General features: G+C 39.9%; 1 protein-coding gene across 2 annotated transcripts in view; it reads left to right on the top strand.

The window, feature by feature from the left end:
* The window catches only part of NHSL1 (NHS like 1), a 237,202-nt gene that overhangs the window by 194,375 nt on the left and 15,572 nt on the right, over positions 1-27,255 (top strand). For both annotated transcript variants that reach the window (XM_029223503.1, XM_029223504.1), the window contains exons 3-4: positions 8,277-8,404; positions 20,526-20,715. In XM_029223503.1, coding sequence (XP_029079336.1) covers positions 8,277-8,404; positions 20,526-20,715 — 318 coding nt within the window. The remainder of the gene's footprint in view (positions 1-8,276; positions 8,405-20,525; positions 20,716-27,255) is intronic.

Raw genomic sequence — 27,255 nt, 5'->3', positions numbered from 1 at the left:
TTTCCGTTTGAGGAGAAGTTAAGAGTCCATCTCTAATCTTAATTTTAGTAGACCTTAAATAACAACATCCTTTTAGATGAACATTTACTTATTTCATTTTGTACTCATATTTTAGTTCTTGTTGTTATGGAAATGTAAGTATAGGGGAAAAACTATAATAAAACTCGTTTAACATCTTTTCTTTCTTGGAAAGAGTTTAAGGAAACTAAAACCCAAAAGTGAATGTACCGATTTGCTAGATAAAGGCTAATGTTATTTTATACATAATTAAGGGTGGTACAGAGAGATGAAGGAGGGTAGTTTCTCGTCATAAGCGAGTTGATACTCTCAGGAAAGAGCACCAGCTTTGGGGCCAGAATACCTGGATTCTAATGTTGGCTCCACCAATTGGAGCAAGTTTCTTTTTGGGTCTCAAGGTTTTCATACGTAAAATATGGATAATTATTATCCCCATCTCTTAGGCTCATTGTGCAGAGTAAATGATTTACTGTATGTGAAGTGCTTAGAGCAATGACTTGTTCATAGGCAGCCCTCAATCAAAGTCAATATTATTAATACGCAGTAGTTAGTATGTCTCCTGAGAGTTGTTTTTACATCTCGCCTTTTCCTACTACAAAGGGTAACTTTTCTTGGGACCTTAGAGATTGGGCCTGAAGCTAACAGATGTTTCTTGCCCAGAGTTGCACACCTCTTCAGTAGCCAAACGGGCATCTCCAGATGCCCAATTCCTGTCACAGTTTCTTTTCCATCATGCTCTAAGATTTCTGCCAAAGGCACCCCTGTGCCATTTCTTTGAAGATCCTTATGAACGTCTTTCACATCTTAGCATCTCCTGGTTCCACACTGGGTTAATTTCCTAGGGCTGCGATGACAAAGTACCACAAACTGGGTGGCTTAACACAGTAGAACTAAAAACAAAAACAAAAACAGTAGAACTTTATTGTCTTACAGTTCTGGAGCCTATAAGTCCAAACTCAAGGTGTTGGCAGGGCCATGCTCCCTTCAACCTCTAGTGGAGAATCCCTCCTTGCCCTCTTCCAGTTTCTGGTGATCCCACATGCTCTTTGACTTACGGCAGCATAACTCCAGTCTCTGCCTCTGTCTTCGCAAGGCTGTCTTCCCTCTGTGTCAGTGTGTCTCCAAACGTTCCTGGTGTCTCTTTTTCCTCTTCTCATAAACATCAGTCATATTGGATTAGGACCCACTCTAGTGATCTCATTTTAACATGCTTACATCTGGAAAGACTATTTCCAAGTGAAGTCACATTCACAGGTACCAAGGGTTAGAACTTCAGCATATCTCTTCTAGGGACACAGTTCAACCCAGCACACATACTTTCAGATCAGAGAACCTTGATCCTTTTCTCTCCTTGCTTTGGTAGTTACAATATATCAAATACATTTACCAAGCACCTGGCTGATACTCTTTCAGTGTAAAAACGCCCCTAAGTATAAGGCTTTGTCTTACATGAAACTGATTAGGTTTGTAAATTTTGTAGTTAGATTAATGCAAATATTTGTGCTCTTTTTTGGATTGAGAGGAGTTAGAAATAAATGTTCAGGCCATTGACAGTAAGAGAATCCCTGTATGAGTGTCATACTGACTTGGGAAAAGCAATACAACCTCCTGATGTTTTGGTAAAGACGTAGCCAACAGCTTGGTCGAAGTGTAGAATCTTAAAGAACTGTGTAGGGCTTCCCTGGTGGCACAGTGGTTAAGAATCTGCCTGCCAATGCAGGGGACACGGGTTCGAGCCCTGGTTGGGGAAGATCCCACATGCCGCGGAGCAACTAAGCCTGTGCGCCACAACTACTGAGCCTGTGCTCTGGAGCCCGCGAGCCACAACTACTGAGCCCACGTGCCACAACTACTGAAGCCCACGTGCCTAGAGCCCGTGCTCCGCAACAAGAGAAGGCACCACAATGAGAAGCCCGCGCACCGCAACGAAGAGTAGCCCCTGCTCACCACAACTAGAGAAAGCCCATATGCAGCAACAAAGACCCAACGCAGCCAAAAATAAATAAAATAAATAAATTTATTAAAAAAGAAAAAAACAACTGTGTAGCCAAGCAGGTCTTGTTATGGAATTGCTTACTGGCTTTTAAAAGTGGGAGAGTTTGGGGCTTCCCTGGTGGCGCAGTGGTTGAGAGTCCGCCTGCCGATGCAGGGGACACGGGTTCATGCCCCGGTCCGGGAAGATCCCACATGCCGCGGAGCGGCTGGGCCCGTGAGCCATGGCCGCTGAGCCTGCGCGTCCGGAGCGCGTGCTCCGCAATGGGAGAGGCCACAACAGTGAGAGGCCCGTGTACTGCAAAATAAGTAAATAAATAAATAAATAAATAAAAATAAATAAAAGAAAAAAAAATAGAAGTGGGAGAGTTTGAGGTAGTTATGGTTTATGTGGTAAATGCTGACAGCAGTGACTGTTTTTTGAGCACCCGCCAGGTGGAGGGTTCTGTGCAAAGTCCTGACACACCCTGACCTAGTCTCTCACCTTAAAGAGCAAAGTACTTGGAAATATTTGTTGACTGATTCTCATGATAGCTTCCCAGAAGAAGTACTGTGCCAGCGCTAGAGGTGGGATCTGAGTTTCCAGAAGGTTAAAATGCTGTCCCCCAGGTCTCACAGGTGGTGAGCGGTGCCTGGTTTGTCCTGGATTCCAGACACTCAGCGGCTTCCCCATAGAGTCCCTCCCGAAGGTCAACGCCCTGTTACTGAAACACAGCAGGGTAGCTTTCCATCGCAGATTCCACATCGGAAGCCTCTCAGTCTCATTCAGGAAGGATTGGAAATAAACACTTAGTAAGTGTTGGGAGAATGGGTGACAAGAATCTGGAAAATCATAGATTCAGTGTTGTCCCTCTTTTTGGAGGAGTCATTAGAGCTGGTGTGGGATAGCCTCATTCTCCCCCTTGCTTATGAGGTAGGGTGGCCCCTCCTTGTCCCCTCTGAAGTTAGGTATGGCTGTGTATGTGGCTTGTTGTGTCCAAAGAAATAGGAACGGAAGTAAACTCTGGTTATTTCTGGCAGAAGTTCCCAGAGCCAGTGTGAAATGCACATTCTCCCAGCGCTGCTGCGTGATGGTCCAAGCACAAGCTGAGAAGGATCTTCCCTCGGCCTGGTCCCTGCGTGACTGTGGTGAGCAGAGCCCCCAGTAGCTCTGCCTAGACCAGGAGAACATGCAGGAAAGAATCTTCTTGTTGTATTAAGCCACTGGGATTTTGGAACTGTCTGTGACTGCTGTATATTCCAGCTCATTGTCACTAATTCAATACATTTAGGAGCAAAACAGAGAGTGGAAATTCATCAAGGATTTCCAGTAGAGAAAGTGATTTTGAAGATAACTCTAAATCTTCTTGCAGCGGACTCTCTCAGCATATATAAAATATTAAAACAGAAAGTCTAAAGAATAGTTTAATATGTGAAGGTTTGGAGGACAGAACAGTATTAAATTCACAAGATGTTTAGGTAACCATCTAATCCTATGACAGTATTTTTTGCTTCTATATTAAAAACTTTGGTCTACCAAGGTGTTCGTCCATTGTTCTTGCCCTAAAGAAAATAGTTTGACATGAAAGGAAGGAGGAAGAAATTTGTGGCTGGGAAACCAGAGGACACAATAAACAGTGACACCTTTATCCAAGTAGTACTGTGAGAACAATAGCATGGTTTTACTCTTAATTTCTGTTGCAAGAGACGTATGTGTTAAAGACAGAGCTTCTGTTACATTTAGTATCGTGTTCCCCTCCTGTGGTTACTGGCATAACCTGGCTTTAAATTATGCTTTGCCTTGCTCTTACCATCAGTTCAGTGTTTGAAAAGTCTTTGTTTATTCATGATGGCTAGTACTCACTTACATCTCACTCCACAGACAATAAACTCAGTTTTTAATGAACAAAGCCATGGTTTAGAAACTGAGAGCCATTGCAACTTGACAGGAGGAAATTTTCCTAGATTTCCTGTAGAGTTGGAATAAGATAAATGGCAATGGAATTTGATGAGTTTACTAGATTGCAGAAATCTGATAAGGGTATAAAAAATTGGTCATCTGCCATAAATTTATATGGACTTTTTTTTTTTTGTCTGCGTTGGGTCTTCGCCGTTGTGCGCGGGCTTTCTCTAGTTGCGGCGAGTGGGGGCTGCTCTTCATTACAGTGCGCAGGCTTCTCATTGCGGTGGCTTCTCTTGTTGCAGAGCACGGGCTGTAGGCGTGCGGGCTCAGTAGTTGTGACTCACGAGCTCTAGAGCACAGGCTCAGTAGTTGTGGCGCACGGATTTAGTTGCTCCACGGCATGTGGGATTTTCCTGGACCAGGGATCGAACCTGTGTCCCCTGCATTGGCAGGTGGATTCTTAACCACTGCACCACCAGGGAAGTCCCTATATGGCCTAATTTAATCTTAGACCAGCATCGTGTTCATTTGATATGCTACTGTTTGTTATACTACTATTTAAATATTTTTGTGACATAAACTTAATCTTGGGGGAAAAAAAGGCATTATCTTTTAAACTAGGCTTAAAAGGTGACACACATTGGAAATACTAATAATTGTCAGCCTTTTATGCTTTTAACTTATGGATAATAATTTTACGATATTTTGGTCTTTTAAGATTCAACGGGTATCGAGTTATTAGGCTACTTTAAATTTCTTTTTAATTAAAAAATTTTAACTGGAGTATAACTGTTGTACAATATAGTTTCAGGTGTACAACATACCGATTCGATATTTAAATACGTTATAAAACAATCCTAATAAGTCACCATACAAAATCATTACAGTATTGTTGACTGTATTCCTTATACTGTATATTATATCCCTGTGACTTATTTATTTTGTAACTGGAAGGGTTTTTTTTTTGGTTTTTTTTGTGGTATGTGGGCCTCTCACTGTTGTGGCCTCTCCCATTGCGGAGCACAGGCTCCGGACGTGCAGGCTCAGCGGCCATGGCTCACGGGCCTAGCCGCTCCGCGGCACGTGGGATCTTCCTGGACCGGGTCACGAATCCGTGTGCCCAAAGTTGGCAGGCGGACTCTCAACCACTGCGCCACCAGGGAAGCCCTATAACTGGAAGTTTGTACATCTTAATCCCCTTCACCTATTTTGCCCAACCCCACCTCCCTCCCCTCTGGCAGCCATCCACTTGCTCCCTGTATCTATAAGTCTGTTTCTGGTTTGTTTTGTTTTTTAGATTCCACATATAAGTGAAATCATACAGTATTTGTCTTTCTCTGTCTGACTTATTTCACTTAGCATAATACCCTCTAGGTCCATCCATGCTGTTGCAAATGGCAAGATTTCGTTCTTTTTTATGGCTGAGTAATAGTCCCCTGTATGTTTGTGTGAATATTGGAGTACATATGTCTTCTTGAATTAGTGGTTTTGTTTTCTTCAGGTAAATACCTAGAAGTGGAATTGCTGGATCGTATGATAGTTCTATTTTCAATTTTCTGAGGAACATCCATACTGTTTTCCATAGTGGCTGCACCAGTTTACATTCCCACCAACAGTGCACAGGGGTTCCTTTTTCTCCACATCCTTGCCAACACTTGTTATTTCTTGTCTTTTTGATGATAGCGCTTTGCTTATTTTTAATATTATTGCCAAGAATATCAGAACTAATATCACCTTTAGAGATGATCTAGCCTAGCAGTCCCTTGCAGAGGAATCTTTTTCAAATACATTCTTACACGGTACCTGGTACGTGAAACAGATTTTTTTAATATTATAAACGTCTATAATTTGAGACTTGTACTTTTCATAAGGTCAGTGGATGAGGGGAGAAAGGATTATTTTGAACAGGGAAAGGACTTAGTTGAAGAGGCCCTTGGCCTTCACTTTGTATTTTGTTTTGTTTGGCAATTATTTGAAAGCACTGAATTATGTGAGAAGTAGCTGCCAGTGGTAATAGGTTTTATTGGTTTGTTTTACAAGGTTCACCCTGAATCCTTAGGCGACTTCAGTTTTACAGGACTACAGAGAAGTTAATTTAGCAATACAAGTTAATGACATGTAGAACTGTGGAGCTGTAATTTTTTATCTTAGCTTTAAGATAAAAAAATAAAATCAAATATTTACAGAATCCCAGAACTCTGCACAGAACACCGTTTGAAAACTAGCTGTCGTGCTCCAGGTAACATCGCTGTAGAGCGAGAGCATAGAGTCCGGTTGTACTATCTACTTTTGCAGAGAGATTGTCAAATATTGGAGAAAATGTGAAAGTATTTCTCACTGAAAAGGGTTAGGGTTAGTAAATCCTCATTTTTAAAAGTGTGTCCTGGAAGTTTCCGAAATGTTTTTTTTTAATTTTCTGTTTTACTCAGTATTAACAGTGGTTGCCAGCCCACACATTGTTCAGCCCATAAGTAACTGAAGTAGTAGGGTTTAGCTCTCTTACGATTATTATATTATTAAAGTATTAATTTTTAAGTTAGTTTGGCATTCTAAAAGAGCCTCGTGACTATTTCCATGGGACTTTTAAAAAATCTGATTTATAGTTTTGGTTTGGTTCTCCACTCCCACTGTGAGGTAGATAGCACAGGAGAGTGAGGATTTTTTTATTCTCCAGTTGCAGAATTTTTATCCCTCCACTAAAGCAACTATTAATCTCCTCTTTGAAGAAGAAGCTTAGCTCCTAGTGTTAGAAGGGAACGCTGAAGATGCCCTACTTTAGTTCTGTGCCATTAGGCGCATGGTTTTGTAAAGCTGTGCAAAGAGGAAACTTGTCCAAAACCAAACACATGTCACCTTCCTTTACCAAGCTGGATATTTAAAGGAACCCTGTGGGGAATCCTTTTGCAAGGCAAATGCTCCTCTGAGGTATTTGGGTAATAGGAGAGCTCCTGGGGCTTTGAAAAGCCATTAGAACTCTTCTTTCTGTGCTCACCCCCACCAATGGGAGTTATCAGTGCAATGGTTTGTTGCTCCTTGAAGAGAATCTCTAATCTCTGAGCAGCCAGTGGTGCTAGTCCCCCTGCGATCCAGGGCTGCTACTTACCTTCCACTCAGTGGTGCCAGGCATTCCTCCGTGGACTGGAAGACATCTCAGACTGCCAGCCAGCTTGTACTAACTAAATTCTGCACAGTGATTATAGGCTGTTTAGCATCAAAGTTAAATTGAGAAGTAAAAACAAAATGAGAGCATTATAATCCATGATTTCTCTTGTCACTTCCAGCTAATCAGTCTAGAAAACAAGCCTAGCATGAAAATTGCTTGTGTTTTTTGATGTGGAATTACTTAATCAATTGTTTCATGTCAAAAATTATAGTAAGTATGGAAACCAGTATGGAGGTTCCTCAAAGAACTAAAAATAGGGTTGCCATATGATCCAGCAATCCCGCTCCTGGGCATATACCCAGACAAAACTCTAATTCAAAAGGATACATGCACCCCTATATTCATAGCAGCATAATTTATAATAACCAAGACATGAAAGCAACCTAAATGTCCATCGACAGATGAATGGTTAAAGAAGATGTGGTATGTATATACAACAGAATATTACTCAGCCATAAAAAAGAGTGAAATAATGCCATTTGCAGCAACATGGATGGACCTAGAGATTATCATAGTAAGTGAAGTAAGTCAGTCAGAGAAAGACAAACATCACATATCACTTATATGTGGAATCTAAAATACCACACAAATGAACAGACTATGAAACAGAAACAGACTCACAGACATAGAGAACAGACTTGTGGTTGCCGTGGGGGAGGGAAGGATTGGAATTTGAGATTAGTAGATGCATACTATCATATATAGGATGGATAAACAACCAGGTCCCACTGTATAGCACAGGGAACTATAGTCAGTACCTGGTGATAAACCATAATGGAAAAGAATAAGAAAAAGAATATGTATATGTATAACTGAGTCACTTTGCTGTATAGCAGAAATTAACACAACATTGTAAATCAACTATACTTCAATAAAACTGGAAAAAAATTATGGTAAGTAAGACCTTGGGTTCAAATTCTGAGTCCACTGCTTACTTGCATAACATTACACAACAAGTGATTTAATTACCCTAAAGTTGACTCAGAGGGTTGTCGTGAGGTGTAAAGGTAATTCCTTTGAAGTGTATTAACGTGGCATGTAGAGTGTGGCAGCTGCTTTACTAATTCGTAGTTTTTACCATAATTTTTATTATTAATATTGTCATTATTTTGAAATTGTGTTATGCGTAGAGAAATATTACTAGGAAAGGTAAGTAAGGAGGATTAAACTAATCCTGGTTCTTAAAGCCCTTTCTCCCCTCCCCGGCCTGTACCCCTGCAGAATGTGATACGCTGCGGCAGGATGGCTACCGGAGTTCTCAGTACTACTCCCAGGGACCCACCTTTGCAGCCAACTCCAGTCCATTCTGCGATGATTATCAAGACGAGGATGAAGAACCAGATCCAAAGGTAAGGCTTCTAAATGCAACAGAGGATCCTGGACTGGATCCCAGAAGAGAAAAAGGACATAAGTTGGAAAAACTGGTGAAATCAGAATAAGTCTGTTTTTTAGTTAATAGTATTATCCCACGTTAATTTCTTAGTTTTGGCAAATGTACCATGATTATGTAATATGTCAATATTAGGGAAAACTGGGTGAAGGGTACACAAGGAATTCTCCATACTATCTTTACAACTTTTCTGTAAGTCTAAAATTAGTCCAAAAAAGGTAAGTTCAGGACCCAAGGAATTCATTAAAGGGACATAAACAGTGTATTGATTTCAGTACAATATTCAATAAATTACATGAGCTATTAAACACTTTATTATACAATAGGCTTTGCATTAGATGATTTGCCCTAACTGTAGGCTAATGTTAAGTGTTCTGGGCATGTTTAAGGTAGGCTGGGCTAAGCTGCAATGTCCGGTAGGTTAGTGAATTATATACATTTTGACGTTTGTTTTCAACTTACGGTGGGCTTATCTGACAAAACCCCATCATAAGTTGAGGAAGATCTATACAAAGAAGGTCTTTTATTATAATAGGAAAAGCAGCTATTTCAAAATTGATCTAGCCTATAATTTAAAAAACTCACTTTTCTCTTGTTGGTGTGAGTAAGGAAAATTAAAATCAGAAGATGAATTACATGGTGAGGATTTTGTTTTGTTTAGATTAAGTTTTTTCAGCTTTATTGAAATAGAATTGACAAATACATTTTTATATATTTAAAGTGTGATGATTTGACATACGTGTGCTTTGTGAGACGACCATCACAATTGGGTTGATTAACACATCCATCACCTTCACTACTTTAAACACAGAATTATAATTCATTTTTTATAAAGGAGTTATTAAGCATCTTCTGTGTGCCAGGGACTCTTCTAGGTGCTGGTGATGTAACAATGAAGCAAACAAAAGAAATACTCGTCCTTGATGGTGCTTTGATTTGACGGTGAGACACCGAGAATAAATAAGCAATGATGCTGTACTAAGTGACGTGTGCTGTAGAGTAAAATAAAACAGAACAAGAGGTTGCAATTTTAAATGAAAGGGGTAGGCCTTCCTGAGCAAAGAGGTGATTGGGATTAAAAGAGTGAGCCATGCAGAAATCTTGGAGAAGGACATTCCAGGAAGAAGTAGCAGCCAGTGAATAAACGTTTCTTAATGTATATAGCATTTACCTGCTACTACAAAATGCGAAGATTAATAAGATATCTGTACTTGCCTCAAGAAACTTAGAGCTCTCAGGTAGGGAGAACTCACCAGAATGAAAACTTTTACATATATTAACATGGTGCAATAAATGTTTGTCATATAGTGGCATTCGAAGGAGAAATTCTTCTGACTTGGGCAGTCACGAAATGGGGAAGGGGTTGGGAGAGGGTGAGGTGTGTAAGAAGAATATTTATAGACTACTGCAACAGGCAAGAAGTCCTAAGGACCTCGAGATCCAAAGAGTGGTTGTGAATGGTGAGGAAGGGGGAAGTTAAAAGCTAAAGTTAAGAGATGGTGTTATTCTAGGAGTTAAGGAGACAAATTTCGAGCGTTAGCTCTGCCACTTGCTGCATTTCTTTGGATGTATCACTTGGGCCTTCAAGGCATTAATTTCTTTATCTAGAAAGTGGTGAGTGGAAAATTGTTCTCTAAGATCGGAGCTGTACTTCTGCCCAAGTTAATTTTAAAAATTAACACAATACCAATATAGTAAGTCCCCTACATATTAACGAGTTCTGTTCCGAGAGCATGTTCGCAAGTCCAGTGTAGTTCGTAAGTCCAGCAAAGTTAGCCTAGGTACCCAACTAACACAATCGGCTATATAGTACTGTACTGTAATAGGTTTACAATACTTTTCACACAATACGTATAAAAAAACACAAAAAATAAAGAAAACGTATTTAATATTACAGTATAGTACCTTGAAAAGTACAGTATGGTACCGGCTACATCACCACTGCTTTTACACTTGCTTCCGGACATCCTGGGCTTGAAATAAAGATACTGTACTACCGTACTCTATACAGTACTGTACAGTAAAGTACACAAAAGCATAAGCACTTGTGGAGGATGCATGCATGTGACAGTGTACGCCAGATATGTGACTTAAGTGATTGGACACGTGAACACGGTTCGCATCTTTGAAAGTTCGCAACTTGAAGATTCATATATAGGGGACTTACTGTAAAAAGTTGAGTAGTTTTGTTCTGTTTTCGTTTAGAGTTATTTTAGGGGCTGGGAGGAGGAGGGCGAGGACTGGAGAAACTGAGTCCAAGGTTCCTACCTGGGAAAGCCGTAAAACAGAAGAGCAGTGGTGGGGGAAGGAGAACCAGCCTGACCAGATATTAAGACATAAAGAGTCAAGAATCATGCCAGTGTGGCACCTGGATATACAGACCAATAGGACAGAATATTAAAAAAAGTCCAGGAGTAGACCTAAATCTTTAGGAATTTAGTATATGATGAAGTTGGCATTTGAGATCAGGTGGGAATCCATTAACTGTACGAGGGGCTCCAAGCTAGCATCTTATGGTCTCCACGTTAAGACCAAGACCCCTAACTGCAGTCATGTCCTTAAATGTCATTCTAACAGTTGGGATCATTTTAAACATGGAGTATATAGAAGTCAACTTAGAGGGAAAATTCTACTGGGGAAACCCTTCACTTTGTATTTCCAGGTGGGCAGTGGAGGTGGGTCTATGGTGAGGAGAGCAGTGAACTATAGAGAAGAAGGGACAGGTACGTTAACAAATGCTTAAGGGGCAAATGGTCTGAGAGCAAAATTAGGATGAAAAGCACCTAACTTGCATTCAAGAAATAATTAAGCATCTATTATGTGCTTAGGATAGAAGCACTCTCCTAAAATGAGAGTTGCTAATAGGGCAAAAGTTAAGGACATAAATTAGAACAGAAAACTTAGGGGACGTCTGTTTTGGTTATTTATTCTGGCTAATCGTTCCAGAATAATTATCCTAATGCAAAACATTTCCCAAGTAGGACTTGTGTTTATGGTGTGGTGAAAGGTATTTTGCTAATGATATCCACATACATCTTTCAAAGTAGTGGTGTAGTGTAGCAAGAAAAGAAATTGCTTGAAATATTTCCAACTATATATGTTATGTATATCATTAAATAGTAAACATGCTGCATGAAAAATGCTGTCTGCAAAGAGATTCAGAAATCTCACAAAATACCTTTTTATTCAACTGTGAAATCAAAGAGTAAGGCATTGCTTTAGTATTGTCCTAGCCTTGACATTTTTTTGTTCTTTCAGTTTTCAGTGTGTACCAGGTACTACCAAAGAGGTTATTCAGGTATTTGAAGAAAATTCAGTTACAGATGACAGAACACTTCCTTGAGAAGGCATTTCTCCAACTGCCATTGCTGGAGGTTATGTTTGATGAATATCTTCACTGAATCAAGGAAACATTCATAGGGGCCCCATTGTCTCAGCAGAAAGAATGTCCGTCATTACTCAATCTCTTGCGTAAAATTCCCCCACAAACAGATAAATTAGACTGGGATTGTGGCAGTAAATCGTTGGCTCTAATGGTATTGAGAGAAACAGAAACTTTCTTTTCTAGTTTCTGTTTTTCTTTGAACTGGCATCTCAGGTTCTGTTCTAGTCTTCACTGATAAGAGATATTTAAATTGGAGGAGGACTTAGAAGATGACAGAAGGACAGTAGCCTTACTCTGTGACTGCACATGGAGGAGGCTTGTATAAGGTGATGCTTCAGAGCACCGGTCCGGGGCAGCTTTTCCACCTGTCGAAGCTGGTGGCCTTGGCAAATCGCTTCCCTCTGTGAGCTTCAGTTTCCTCAACTGTGAAGAGTCATAAACTACATGTTCTGGTTTTGCTCAGGACAGTCTGGTTTACAGTTGCTGTTCTGTGTGATTATTCAAAGCACCCCTTTCACTCTCAAAGGTGTTCTGGTTTTGATAATAAATTGCATGATTACCTCACCCACCTTGAGGATGATTGTGAGGTTGAAGTGAATTAAGGTTTGTAAGATCCTTAAGCATGGTGCCTGGTGCATAGTATATGCTCAAATGATGATGACTAGTGTCTTATAAGCTGTCCGGTTTTATGAAAATTGGCCACTCTTTCAGTCACTCTGAGTCTTTTATTCCACCCACATAGAATTTCCTACCTAAGGCAATGAATTTGAGAGGTTTCAGCAATTACTAAAAAATTTCTAATTGTGTCTTCACAGGTTATCTACGTGTAGAACTACCAGTGGTTATACTGGTACTAACTTTATAATGATAGTAAAATGCTTTAGAACTTTTTCAAAATCATATCTCATTTTCACAAGAACTCCCATGAAGTAGGTACTTTAATAATTATTACTACCATTGTAACCATCTGGAAACTGAGACTCAGATATATGAAATTACTTTCCCAAGAAGATCACATAGCCAGAATGAGTCAGAGGACGTGACCCAGGGCTTCTCACCTTATATTTCATTTCTTTTCGTTGCACCATATTGGTGAAATAAAAGGGCAAGACTACTAAATTACCCAGTGCCTTCACAATATGCCTGCCGTGGTCATTTGTCCTTCTATTTTTGACTTGTCTGATGTTCATTCATTCATGCTATTGTTTTCAAAAACCATTTAAGTCCTGCTTGGTCTCAGTATACAGACAGGGCCCCTGGCCTAGGGTAACTTACCATCGAGAAAACCTTTACGACGATCCTAGATACAGTCACTTCTCACTGGGTCTCTCTGGGTGAGTAGTTTCAGGAGGACACAGTGGAAGCACAGAGGAGTCTTTGCTGGCTCCTTGTGTTCACTGCTCTGCGGTTTGTGGCCCTTGTTACTCTGTACCTTTGCAGGCAGGGTGGGAAGATTGGGGTCTGCCATTTCCAGGCCTTTATGCATTCCAACAGTGAGGCTGTCTCTCATAACTTGTTCCGGTTTCTCTTGCGACACACATCCCATTAAATTGGAATGGGCTGTATTCATATCTGCCCTCCATTCTAGACTGGGGCAGGACGGGGGGACAGACACACAGCATTCTCATTGTGTTGATCTCTTATTCCCAGTACGGAGCCAAGCACCTGGCACAAAGAAAAGCTCAGAGGCTGGGCTCGGTGCTCTGTGTGAGTCTACTTAATACTTACTGCAACCGTGCAAGGCAGCTTGCATTGTGCGCATGTCACAAATGCATCTCGGAGGGATTACACCACTTGCTTAAGATCACATAGCTTTTAAACCCTGAAACAGGGTTCTCTCTCTCTTTTTTAAAAAGAGCATTATGTGGTATAATTTACATAAAGTAAACTACACGTCTTTAAAGTATACAATTTAATAAGTTTTGACATATTTATACATACAGGAGACCATCACCACAATCAAGATAGTGAACACACCCTTCGCCCCCAAAAGTGAACTAGGATTAAAACCCAAATCTGTGACTCCACAGCCCCTGTTTTCCCTCAAACAATGAGTGTATGCGGAATTGAGGCTTAGCTACAGCTCTTTCCTGCTAACTACTCTCTTAGGGGAGTTTTGAATTGTTGAGATAATAGGAAGAACATCTTTTTCAACCCATCATCCATCAGTAAAAGAGTGGATAAATAAATGTGTTAGAATGGAATGTAGGCTTCAGTGAAATGGATTAACTATAGCTCACACAACAACATGGATATGTCTTCGAAACAATGGTAAGTAAATAACACTACAAAGAGAATGGTACCATTTTCATAAAGTCAAGCAAGTCTAAATATGTAATTTAGACATATTTATGCATAACAACAATTTAGGGAATGATAAATAACATAGAATTCAGGAGAATGGTTACCTTGGGGGAAGCAGGGAAGAGTTTGGGGTGGATGCAATTTTTTGGTACTATTTTAAGTCATGAGTTGGGTAGTAGGGTCTTAAAAATTCATGTTATTTTGTATATATGATTTATTATAATAAAAGGTCATTAAAAGTAGGAAATTACATTATCACTTTGAACATTTAGGTTCACTTAATATGTGATCGTTTAAATCCAAAATATTTTAATTCAGTACAGGGCAAGAAAGTTTAGAGCCCATGATAAAGAGGCTAGGTTTGTGGTAATATACTGAGTAGGAGAGAAGGAACAATTGAAATTATTTAATAATGTGAATGTGGAAACCACCTCCTGGCCATCGTGGAGCTGCTGGATGGGCCATGAACTGTGCTTCTGTGTGGATCCCCCCAAACCACTACCCTTGTTTTTTGTTGTTGGGTCCAGGGCCCAGGGGGCCCGGGGGAGGAATAAGGAGAGAAGAGAATGAAGTCAGGATGTCTTGTGTCTCAGTGTATTGACGGTGGAAGAAGCATATAGCCAAAAAAGACTCCAAACATTTTGGCACCTTATAAAACTATCTAGAATCTTTAAAAAGAAAGAGTTGACCCAAGAAAGATTTAATTCTGGAGAGAAAAACACCATGGACTAAGTAAGTGTCCTGTAAAAAGGACCGGAATGTATGTGGTTTTCCTCTTAAATGGTGCTCTATATAGTTTCATCTGTTCTGTATCTATTTTTATGTAATAATTGCTAAATGAATGCTAACTTTAACTCTGGCTATAATTAGGTTTTCTAATTTTTTTTAATTTATTTATTTTTGCTGTGTTGCGTCTTCATTTCTGTGCAAGGGCTTTCTCTAGTTGTGGCAAGCGGGGGCCACTCTTCATCGCGGTGCACGGGCCTCTCACTATCACGACCTCTCTCGTTGCGGAGCGCAGGCTCAGTAGTTGTGGCTCACGGGCCTAGTCGCTCCGCGGCATGTGGGATCCTCCCAGACCAGGGCTCGAACTGGTGTCCCCTGCATTAGCAGGCAGACTCCCAGCCACTGTGCCACCGGGGAAGCCCAGGGTTTCTAATTTTTAAAAGCATAGCAGATTTAAAAAAAAAAAAAAAAAAAAAAAAAGCCTGGGTGGGCACATGTGTTTCATAGTTAAGCCCACTTTTTGGTAACTTGGCCGTCTGCCAAAGAGACCATGTTTCAGGCCCCACCATCCATCTGGTGGGAGCTTGTCTGATTTCCAGACAGGACCTAGTAGTCTCTGAAATGCAGGACTTAACAGCATCCAAAATTCACAAAACAACTGCTGGTATGGCAGGTGATCTCCCTTTGTGAATTAAGCAATTTGACACAAGAAATCGAGGTTTCTTATGTTTCATTTGTGACTGTCCATTCCTTCCAGGATAAGGATATGGGGTATTAATGAACATTACTGATCAATTTACAGTTTTTAAAACTGCATTTAAGTTCTGAAAGCAAGACCACTTTAAACTCAATATTTAAAAAAATAATTTACCCTGTACCGAGGGATCCCTTAACATGAAGCATGGTGACGCTATTTAAGTTATTCTGTTCTCAACACAGGGAGCTTGAGTTGCTCAAAACATACAGCTGGTAAATGACAGAGCCAGCATGCTGATACTTACTGTTTTTTACTCCAGAGTGTAGTGTTCCACCTACTACCCCACACTGTTGACTTTACTCTAGCTTTTTTAAAGATTTTGTTCTTATTCAGAGATATAAATGGAGATTTTATTTTATTTATTTTTGGCTGTGTTGGGTCTTCGTTGCTGCGCACGGGTTTTCTCTAGTTGCGGCGAGTGGGGGCTACTCTTCATTGCGGTGCGCGGGCTTCTCGTTGCGGTGGCTTCTCTTGTTGTGGAGCATGGGCTGTAAGCACGCCGGCTTCAATAGTTGCAGCACGCGGGCTCAGTAGTTGTGGCTTGTGGGCCCTAGAGCGCACAGGCTTCAGTAGTTGTGGCGCACAGGCTTAGTTGCTCCCCGGCATGTGGAATCTTCCCAGACCAGGGATTGAACCCATGGCTCCTGCATTGGCAGGCAGATTCTTTAACCACTGTGCCACCGGGGAAGTCCGGAGATTTTAATTTTAGATAGAAAACCTAGTAATTTATTGCAAATATTGCCAAGTTGTTATTTTACACTGTTTGGCAGCAGAAGCTTTGAGGGCACACGTGGGTTCTAGTCCCAGTTGCCCACTTGTGAAGTTCCCAAAAGTGAAGTTGCTTTACTCCATTTCCTTATTTACAAAACAAGGCTAATGCTGTGAAGATTAAATGAGGTACCAATTCCTATAAAGCCTGTAACCCAGGGCAAGGCATTGAACAATCAGTTACTAAATGGTGACCCCCTTTTTTAGCTAAAATTGTGAAATAGCTCTCTATGCAATTCTGATTTAAAGCCTTCTGAAACTTACATTCTCATGGGAGAGACAAACAAGGTGAATAACTAAAATATATGCATACTGGTGATATGTACTGAAGAGAAAAAAGAAAGCTGAGAAGGGGGGTATAAAGTATTGGGGAGGAGTTGAAATTTTAGGTAAGTGGACAGGTAAGACCTCAACAAGAAGGGGACTCTTGACTAAGCACCTGAAGAATAAGAAGGTGCTGTCTGTGAAGATGTCTAAGGGAAGAGCAAGTGCAAAGGCCCTGAGGCAAGAGAGTGCTTGGTTTGTACAAGGAACTGGATGGAGGATGGTGAGGCTGGAGTAGAATAAATAAGGGATAGTATAGTAGAAGATGAGGTCAGAGGTAGCAGTGGGCCAGTTCATAGGTCATGTTGGGTCTTGTAGGTTATAGTAAGGATACACAGGAGCAGCCATGATCTGACATATTTTATTTATTTATTTTTAACATCTTTATTGGAGTATAATTGCTTTACAATGGTGTGTTAGTTTCTGCTTTATAACAAAGTGAATCAGTTATACATATACATATGTTCCCATATCTCTTCCCTCTTGCGTCTCCCTCCCTCCCACCCTCCCTATCCCACCCCTCTAGGTGGTCACAGAGCACCGAGCTGATCTCCCTGTGCTATGCGGCTGCTTCCCACTAGCTGTCTGCCTTACGTTTCGTAGTGTATATATGGATCTGACATATTTTAAAAGGACCCCTCTGGCTTCTGTGTTGAGCAGTAGACTATTAAAGGGGCGGTGGGGAGAAGGGGAAGGTGGCCAACAAGGTCAGAGCATGGAGACCAGTTAAGAGGCTAAGGTAATAGTCCAGAGCATTACAGTATCCATCTTAATGGAGTAACTGTGATGTGTTCTGCCATCGAGATGGTTGAGGTTTCTCCTGTTCCCCTGCTGCATTTATAAATGCTGAGAAGGATGGAAGTCAGATCATTCTGGAAGTTGTACCATCCTGGTTTTTTATTTCTCTTTAGTAGATTGTGGCACTGTATAACAGTCCCATTTGCATATAACTTTATCTGTGACCTGCATGTCTGGGAAGTTTTCTTGCAAAGGAAGGGAGCACTTTATAAAATAGATGATCTTAGGGCTTCCCTGGTGGCGCAGTGGTTGAGAGTCCGCCTGCCGATGCAAGGGACACGGGTTCGTGCCCCGGTCCGGGAGGATCCCATGTGCCGCGGAGCGGCTGGGCCCATGAGCCATGGCCGCTGAGCCTGCGCGTCCGGAGCCTGTGCTCCGCAACCGGAGAGGCCACAGCAGTGAGAGGCCCGCGTACCGCAAAAAAAAAAAAAAAAAAAAAAAGATGATCTTTGTCACTTGTCATACTGGAGCGGTCCCTGGTCATCATCCCATGACAACGAGGCTAAACTGAAGTACTATTGCACTGTGACAGTTTTCAATTCTGAACACTCTCAGTCAACTGAAAGAAAGGTAGGTTACTAAGGCTGATGAGCCCCATTGAGCCAAATACAGACCACAGAACAGTGCTTCTCCACCTCCCTAGGCAGACGTCACATGGAAAAGGGAACCCTCTTGGTAGGGTGTCACCATGCTGTTTATTCTCCATCAAGCTGAAGCTTTACTTTTCTTTCTTTCAGACCTTCTTGATTAGGATTTGCTTCTTATGGCCTTTAAAATTTGTGCTATATTTCAGAGTTGCCTGAAAAATTATTTCTGTGTATAGATATCAGAAAATCAGAGTAACCTAATTTACTAAACTGAGATTCAACTTCAGACATGTGACCTTTACACAAACTGCATGAAATTCTCAAATAAAATTAATTTTAATTTGTGTATCTGCAACATAAGGGTAGATCATGAGTATTATAAATCAAACCCAACGCGAGCGTCACAACTGCCAAAAGGATAGAAATAATTGATTTACGTCGGCATGGCTTAGCTGCTGCTGCTGATTCAGAAATCCCTTTGATTGCCTCTCAAGGATCTGTAGGAGTTGTGATCATTTTAACCGGTGTTGGATCAAATATGAATAGATATGGTGCAATTTAGTATCATAATAGGATGTCAGTAACATATGCTCATTATAAATTGAGTATATTGTCAATTTAATTACACCCATTTCACGTTTTCCTTAGGTGGCAAAGAAACTAGGTTATCATTTTATACGTTTTATGTACTAATAATATAAAGTCTCAAATATCAAGATGTCTGTTCATATGATTTATATTTTTATTTCCACAATGCCTTTCCCACAGCTCTCATGTCACTAGGTTCACGAATACCTCTAGTGGCGTGTGGAAGGTAGGGAGGATAGCCCTTTTTTACAGCCAAGTAAACTTCAGTGTTTAGGAACAGCTTCAAGATCAATTAACTGTAAAGTGAGTGACCTGAGTCTTTGGATTCTTAGCCTAGAGCCCTAACCCCGCACCATCCCATTTTCATTAGCCCTTGTGTAGTCTTTTTCAGATTTGTGGAGTGCTAGTAGTTGTAGGATAAATACAGATATTTTGCAGGAGGGTTAATTCAATAGCAGTAAACAGAGATGGCAGTGTTCTTTTGTTTGAGATATCTAACTAATGCATTTCTGTAGATGTCTTACTGATGTCCTCTTGGAAACTTGCGTTAAATCCAGAAATGCATCAACACATGCTTTTTTTGTGTGTGGTACGCGGGCCTCTCACTGTTGTGGCCTCTCCCGTTGCGGAGCACAGGCTCCGGACGCGCAGGCTCAGCGGCCATGGCTCACGGTCCCAGCCGCTCCGCGGCATGTGGGATCCTCCCGGACCGGGGCACGAACCCATGTCCCGTGCATCGGCAGGCGGACTCTCAACCACTGCGCCACCAGGGAAGCCCAACACGTGCTTTTTAAAGATAGAAAAATCTTCACAAACATAACGTTAAATGAAAGAAATAAGTCACGAAACAGAAAATACAATATAATTTCCCTTAGAGAAAATTCAATTACAGGCAAATGAAGCTGGGGTGTTAGGAGTCAGGATAGCAGTTACCCTTTTGGGGGGCTGTGAGGTTGAGGGGTGCTGAATTGACCTGGGTGCTAGTATTCTAGGAATTCCCTTGGGAAGGTTTATTGACTTTTCATTTTTAAGGAAAACCTGTCTTAACTGCCTTAGGTGGTAGTTAGTTTAAATGCTTTTGACTTGAAGAGCAGTCCTTAAGCGTTTATTTTGATTATAACCTGCCATTTCCCAACAAAAGTCAATTACCCTTTTTTGTTGTTATCGTTGCTGCTGTTCCTGAAACCGTCACATTTCTTTTGAGTTCTTGGTGTTTTCTTGTCATAGAACCAGCTGCTGGAGCCATGGTGAAGTTCATCATAAAATGCTTGCCAAAACAACTTTCTTGCTTACACTTTTTAAGATGTTACAGGAAGAAGGGTATTGATGAGGGCTCCCCAGTTAGCATGTTAATCTGTATAAAAACAGACACTGCTAGAAATGTTTTCATGGGACTTTGATAAGGCTCCAAGCAGAGCTTCAGTCAGCTTCTTATAATTTAACAATTTCACACTGATTTTTTTTTCCCCATATAAATGGTTTCCGAAGAGCACAGATAGTTGTGCAACAAAAGCTCTATCATTTTCAAACTGTTCTTTGAGGTCAGAGCCTAAAGGAAATGAGATTGAGGCTTAAAAAATTTTGTGGGTCAGCAAAACCTTTTGCAGTCCTCATGGCTTAGAGACGAAGGCCTCTGCAAATCATATATATTATGGGTCATACTCAAGGTGATGAACACTTCTCTTGCAAACCGTTGCTTCTGTCCCTAAATGTGACCAATTTTTTTTTTTTTTATGGCTTGCTTCAAATCAGTTAAAAAAATTTTTTTAAAGAAATGTATTTTTAAATGTTTCTGCCAGCATTTACACATACTATGGCTTCCTCTCACTTTTTTCCCCTGCAGTGTTCTATCTCTTTGTCGGAAGAGGAAAGACTTTCTACCAGGAGACCTAAAACGCCAACCTCAAGTGACTTCTCTGACTTTAATACTCAAACCAACTGGAACAAATCACTTCCCTTGCCAACACCGGAAGAGAAGATGCGACAGCAGGCCCAAACAGTCCAGGCTGATGTAGTTCCTATTAACATAACTGGTATGCTTTGCTCTGCAGACAGGTTCCAAATGTTCTGGGAGAATGACTATGGCTCTTTGTTTGTTATATGCTCTTAGCATGTCATTTATACATCACAGGTAAATAGCTGTGGTCTGACTTCCTGCTCTTTGTTTAATGAAGGGAATACTAAAACATATATATGTGTGTGCATGTCAAATATATATTGCTTTTAGATTAGAAGACTCTATGTCATCAAAGGTTGATGTCAAAGAACTCAGTGGTCCAGCCATTCAGCTGAAGTGTTTCTTTTAATTGATTTGCCTTCTAAAAATATTTTGGCCATATGGGAATATCTTCCAAATGTGATCTTGGGTAAGAAAAAATTAGGTTTACCTTCTGAAGGGCTATTTTAATTGAATTTTAGAAGTGAAAATATAACACTTTAGTGATATTTCTGAATGATTTGCTTACCTTCTTGTTTTCTCAAGTAGAAAAAGAGAAAAATTACTTGAAATAAAAATATCAAGTGAATTAATAATAACTATAAATATATTTTTTTAAAAACTTAATAGGGTGGTAAAATTACATCTTGAGCTCCATAATTTGAATTCTATAACCGTCAAATAAAAATCCATTCCTTCTGAATTTAAAAATATCATCTATGATAATTAAAGTGACAACAAGGTACATAAAGTTCAAAGACAGTATTTCACAAATGTAGAAGAACTGTTAAAAGATATCAAAACTTTTGTACTTTATCACTTCCATAGCCTGCAGAGAAGCTAGGTCAGTGGTTTGGGGAGTGTACAAAATGCAAAACAGACACGTTAAGAGTTAGTAGCTTCAGCCATTAGACTATGTGTTCAAGAGAAATAGTTTACTGATAGTTATATTGATAATCAGTCCATACAAAGCCTGGCTTATAGGGCCAGAACCTAAAAAAATCGGGTGACCAATAAGGATAAGTTTTCATAAAAAATTAGGATGAAAACCCATAGCACCCTTGCTATGTTTCTGAGGCAACTGCTCTTGACTACTTAGAAAGCTTTTTGCCATGGCATTGGTGGGACTAAAAACATTTTGTAAGGGACTAAAAACATTCTGTAAGGAACTGAAAACATTTTGATAGTTACTGATGAATTTTTTAAAACCTTACAGGATGTTTAAAAATTACATTTAAAACTCTATTTTGAATTCCAGAGAAATTTAATAAATAAGTACCTGAATTATTTTAAATTCCATGTGCATTTTTCCATATTTACTATACTTAAGCCTTAAAGGAATAGCATGGCATTTCATTCCATTTTCTATAAAAATAACATTGATTTTTTCTGAGCGTGATTCTCATTTACCTAGATCATATTTTATTTTTATTTTTATTTTTTTTGCGGTACGCGGGCCTCTCACTGCTGTGGCCCCTCCCATTGCGGAGCACAGGCTCCAGACGCACAGGCCCAGCGGCCGTGGCTCACGGGCCCAGCCGCTCCGCGGCACGCGGGATCCCCCCGGACCGGGGCACGAACCCGCGTCCCCTGCATCGGCAGGCTGACTCTCAACCACCGCGCCACCAGGGAAGCCCTAGATCATATATTTTAAAGATATTTTTATACGTAGTTACGTTTCAGAACAAAGTACAATGTTTATTGCTCAATGAAATACATGGTGCATATTTTCTACAAGATAATGCATTACATTATTTGATTGATTAAATGCAGCAGAAATGTAATTACATTATATATGATTAAATGCCTCAGAAATAATATTATAAGATAAGATTGTGCTATGAAATGTGACAGTCCTTAATGGAATTAGGGTAAAATGCATTATCGTGAAATTAGGAAATTTAAAACAGAGTAACTAGAGTTTCAGGAATAAAGAATAATTTGCAGTGAAATACATTGTCACAACAGCAGACACTGTCAGTCTCTTTGAACTTAATTCTCTCCTGTGTGACGACTAAGTGGATATGAATTACATAGAGTTTAAAAGGAGGGCTTGAAAATGCCACACAGGAAAGGTGAATGACAATAAACAAATGAGCAGTATGAGTTAGGAAAAACTGCAGTTTAATTCTGAGTGGTTAACGTTTTTGGAAATGTAGAAAGCAAATACCTAATTATGTATTTATTGATCCATTTTCTAGATCCATGTGTTCACATATACACACATATTTCATAAAGAAGTAGTTTTTCTAATATTCTGGTATAAATAAGCATTAAATTTTAAATGTTTACTTTTAGTGGTTGAATTGACATAGGTTATACAACTTCCTGCTCTTTAAACGATATATTTCTAAAGCCCTAGAAGACGTTTGAAATAAAAATGTAGCTTCCTGTAGGGCATTGTCATGTGTTCATTTTTTTGGATGAACATTGACCTTCTATTTGGTTTGCAGTACAGTTCAGCAGAGGGAAGAATGCCAATAAATATATTATTTCAAACCCAGAGAGATGCTCGCCAGGCATAGAGGTAGAACATTAGCACAGTGATCAGCTGGCTTGAAAATCAATTTAATCCCTTTAGTCATAGTCCTGTGGGACTCGTCATGTTCTAAGAGTTGAGAAAAAAATGTTTAAGATAAAATGTACATATGAGTATGTCCCATAGTCGGCCATGTGGGATAACAACTCTTCCACCTGGAAGATAAATAGCGTGGGTAAACATACTTAAGCACTTCTTACAAACTGCCTTTGTACTGATGTTCGAGCTAGCTAAATTGATTTCTAAGTAGTAACCATAACCAACTAATGCCATTTTTCAATGAAAGGGAATAATTAAATTCCTCTCAATTCAGTAGATATTTACTGAATAACTGCTTTGTATCAGGCATTGAGCTGAATGCCACAGGCGATGCTACAGTACATGATTACGGACCCTACCCTCCAGAAATGTATAATCCAGTGGGGGAGACAGTCCTTTTAGGTCACGATTCAAGATGGAGTGTCGGCACCAGTAATGGTGTATGTCTTAGATGTTCATCTTCATGATTTGTTTCTTAATTTCTTTGGAGCTTGGGTGGTTTATCTTTGTTTTAGTTTAGGATGCAAAACTGGAGACTAAATGCAGCTATCTGTTAATGTTCTGTCCATTCTTAATGGCTTGATCCAAGAAAATGTTTTTCCTCTGCTTCAGGGAACTAGTGGACCAGTGAACTCCTGACTTGTCCCTTACAAGCGCCATGTATGCTATTGTACATAGTGACCCATTTATCACAGTGATGGTACCTTCCAGCGTTTCAGGGTCTTCTCTAAGTCATTTCTGTTTTTCTCCATTTAGGAACAGAAGTGTGAGCATTTTCAAGTTTGCAAGCGCTTATCTAAGTTTGTTGCTTTGTAGGTGAAACGTGTTTTGATCATTCAGATCTTTTATCCTCTGTTTTGACTAGAACCTTATTGGTTCTATTCACAATTTATTCCCATTAAAATAGAAGATACATTGTTTACAACATACCCACTTTGAGTGTGCGTCAATATTGCTAAAAAGAGTGAATAATTTTTATACTTTTCTTAAAACATAAAAGTATGTATTTTGTGTATGTATTTTTTTTAAATCTCTTTGAGAAGAACCATTTAACAAGGTCAATACTATAAAACTTTCTTTAATTAAACTGATAAATTTAAAGCAGACCAATCAATAACTGATACGTTACTATTTTATGGTTTCCCATGATGTGTTAATCACACAGCTTACACGCTAGAAAGAAAAAGAGTCCTGTGGATGTGGCATTCTGGGTTTGGTTTCAACATAACTGAAATGAGTTTAGATCAGCTTTAAAAAGTGATTAAGAAACGGCAAGAAGCAGTTCAGCTTTAACAACATCAGTGCTTCTGGGTCTCATTGTGATAAAAGTACTTTATCATTATAAGGCTTTTTCTTTTCCATTATCATTGTATCTCACACCATAGCAATTACCACAGTCTATCCAAATTATCAGCCTCCTTGATGGAAGAAAAAGCTCTTCATCCAAAATTCTTGATTTGTTTCATCACATAGGACAAGACATTACATTGGTCTCTGGAGAGGACCAGATGAGTCAAACATATTCATCGCTGGCACCGCATACACACTGATGTTAAGCGTGATTTCAGTGACCGGAAGACCTTTGTAAAGTACTTCCAAAATGATAACGTTTTTTAAAGAACACAAAATCACTTTTCCAGTGTGTTATTCACCAGTTTGTATTTGCCACTCCAGCTCATTTGCAAATGAGCTCAAGGTGCTTCCTTCGGAAGGACACACACATGGAAGTTGGAAAATAGCCTTATGGTGCTAATGCGCTTGCCTTCCTTTTTTGCCCTTCAGCATTCATTCATCATCGTATGACTGGCTAACATCATTATTAATACCTTCTTATCATTTTACAACAAGCTTCTGGAAGAAAGTGCATGGTGTCGGCTTGCTTGAAAATAACCTTGCTTTGCTTGTTCTACTGCTCTACATTAGGGGAGAATTTCGATCGCCAGGCCAGCCTTCGGCGGTCTCTAATTTACACAGACACTCTGGTAAGACGACCGAAGAAAGTCAAAAGGAGAAAGACTATTACAGGAGTCCCTGACAGCATACAGAAGGAGCTAGGTATGGCTCATCAGAACTGTATTCTGTTGCCCCTCATTGCTACTCACCATTACTGCGCTAACCTCATCGGTGGTGCTTATGAAATCGATACATTCTGATAGCCTTTTGGTGCCCCAAAGGGCCAGCTTCTTTCCTGAACGAAGCACTGGGTACAAATCTTAACATCCCACGTAGATGATGTTTTCAGCTTTGTTGAGAAGGTAAGAGGAAGAGCCTATATGGAGACTATTAATTGGGATGATAGAAATTTAAGTTATGTCATCATCTCTATGTGCCTTGAACAGTGGGCATTCCCACAATAAAATTTACTTTCAATTTAGAGCTTAAGTCTTCATGAAACCAAAAACTTATTCTGGGACTTCAAATTATGAATAGAGACTTCATTAGTTGTACCGACAATATCGGTGGCATTTTGTCATCAGAGACAGCAGTATAGCATAATTAGTAAATACCAGTACAGTAGAAAATAGTCACTTATGTGGGCTGGTGCTTTATGGGTACTTCGGTGAAACAATTTCATAGCTTTTTGATTCAGTATTTTTCAACCTTTGATAAAAAAAAAAGAAAACGAAAAATACTTTCGGCTGGTGGAGAGGGTGATTTACTTCATTATTCGCTCATACATTTTGTTTCTGCTTCTCTTTATATATGCTTTGGATAATCCTTTCCTTCTTTTCTTTCTATATTCACTTCCTCTCCCTGTTTTTTCATGGCCCATCAGGAATGTCTGCCGAGATAGCAGGGCTAAGAGCAGGGGCTCTGGTGCCAGGCTGCTTGGATTTAAATCCTATCTCTGCCAGTTACTTGCTGGGTGGCCTCAAGCTGGTTACTTCACCTCTCTGAGTCTACTTTTTCATTCAAAAAATGTGGCTGGTGATGTTACTAGAACCTACCTCATAGGGTTGTTTGAGGATTTAATGAATTTATACAGATGAAGCACTTGGTGCCTGGTACTACTATAAACATAATAGCTACAATTACAATTATTGTATTCAACTAAATACTACCTATCTTGAAACTTGCCTTTTTCTTTTTGGCCAACCTGTGGACTTCTTTCCTTGTAATTACTTCACCTGGTCTTTTTACTTTTATTTGCTATTGAGGGCTATACTCTAGAAACTCCTAATCATTATTTCTGAACTTGCCTATTAGTCTTTGAATCAAAATGAGTTTATCCTAGCAATATTGGTATATGTTATAGCAGTTTGAGGTAGCATTTCAACCTCCAGGTGCCACAGACATACTCTTGTGTGTTTTTTCCTAACACCCTTGCCTAAATGCTTTGTATTAGGGAAGGAAGTCTCACTCTTCTGCACCCCGCGTCTTCTCTCTTACTGCCATCCAATTCTACAGCATGTGGCCTCTGCCTTCCAGACTGTAACAGCAATGGGACAAGAGTAGCGACGCTTCTCCTCTGCTCTAGGTAGCTCCAGTAACCCCGATGACATACGGGTGCTCATCTTATCCCATAACACAGGAGTTTAATCACAAACAGAGGCAAGATTGCATCCACAGGATTTATGAAAGTTGCTTCTGGTTCATGCCCTCACATCTGCCTTCTTTAGTGGGCCAGGGCTCCTGTATCCATTCTTTCAGGCTCTATTTTTCTCTCTCCTTTAGATAACAGCTAACTCATTTGAGAAAAAATAATATGTACTAGTATGTTCAGCAGATATTAATGGGCTAAGTTTTTACAGAACTCAGGTAATATTTATATTTTAACTGATCTTCTAGGAGATGAGCCTTAACCTAAAAAAGTGACTTTAAAGACAGCTCTTTGCAAGATAACAAGGTTGATGTTTCCAGGTAGGCTACATTTTGAGTGGCTTTCCAACCAATATGGGTAGGTTTTGGATGGCTTTGTGCAGAGTATAAGAATAGTTTGGCCTGAATAAAGATAGACATACACATAAGTATTCAATACGAATTATCTATCCATCCATCTATCTATCCATCCATCTATCTATCTATCTATCTATCTATCTATCTATCTATCTATCTATC

Source organism: Monodon monoceros, unplaced genomic scaffold (genome assembly GCF_005190385.1).
Source record: "Monodon monoceros isolate NGI ecotype Baffin Bay Population unplaced genomic scaffold, NGI_Narwhal_1 Super_Scaffold_15, whole genome shotgun sequence".
In the NCBI taxonomy this organism is placed as follows: Eukaryota; Metazoa; Chordata; class Mammalia; order Artiodactyla; family Monodontidae; genus Monodon; species Monodon monoceros.
Note: the sequence above shows the minus strand (reverse complement) of the source record. Positions and strands in the feature narration are given on the sequence as shown.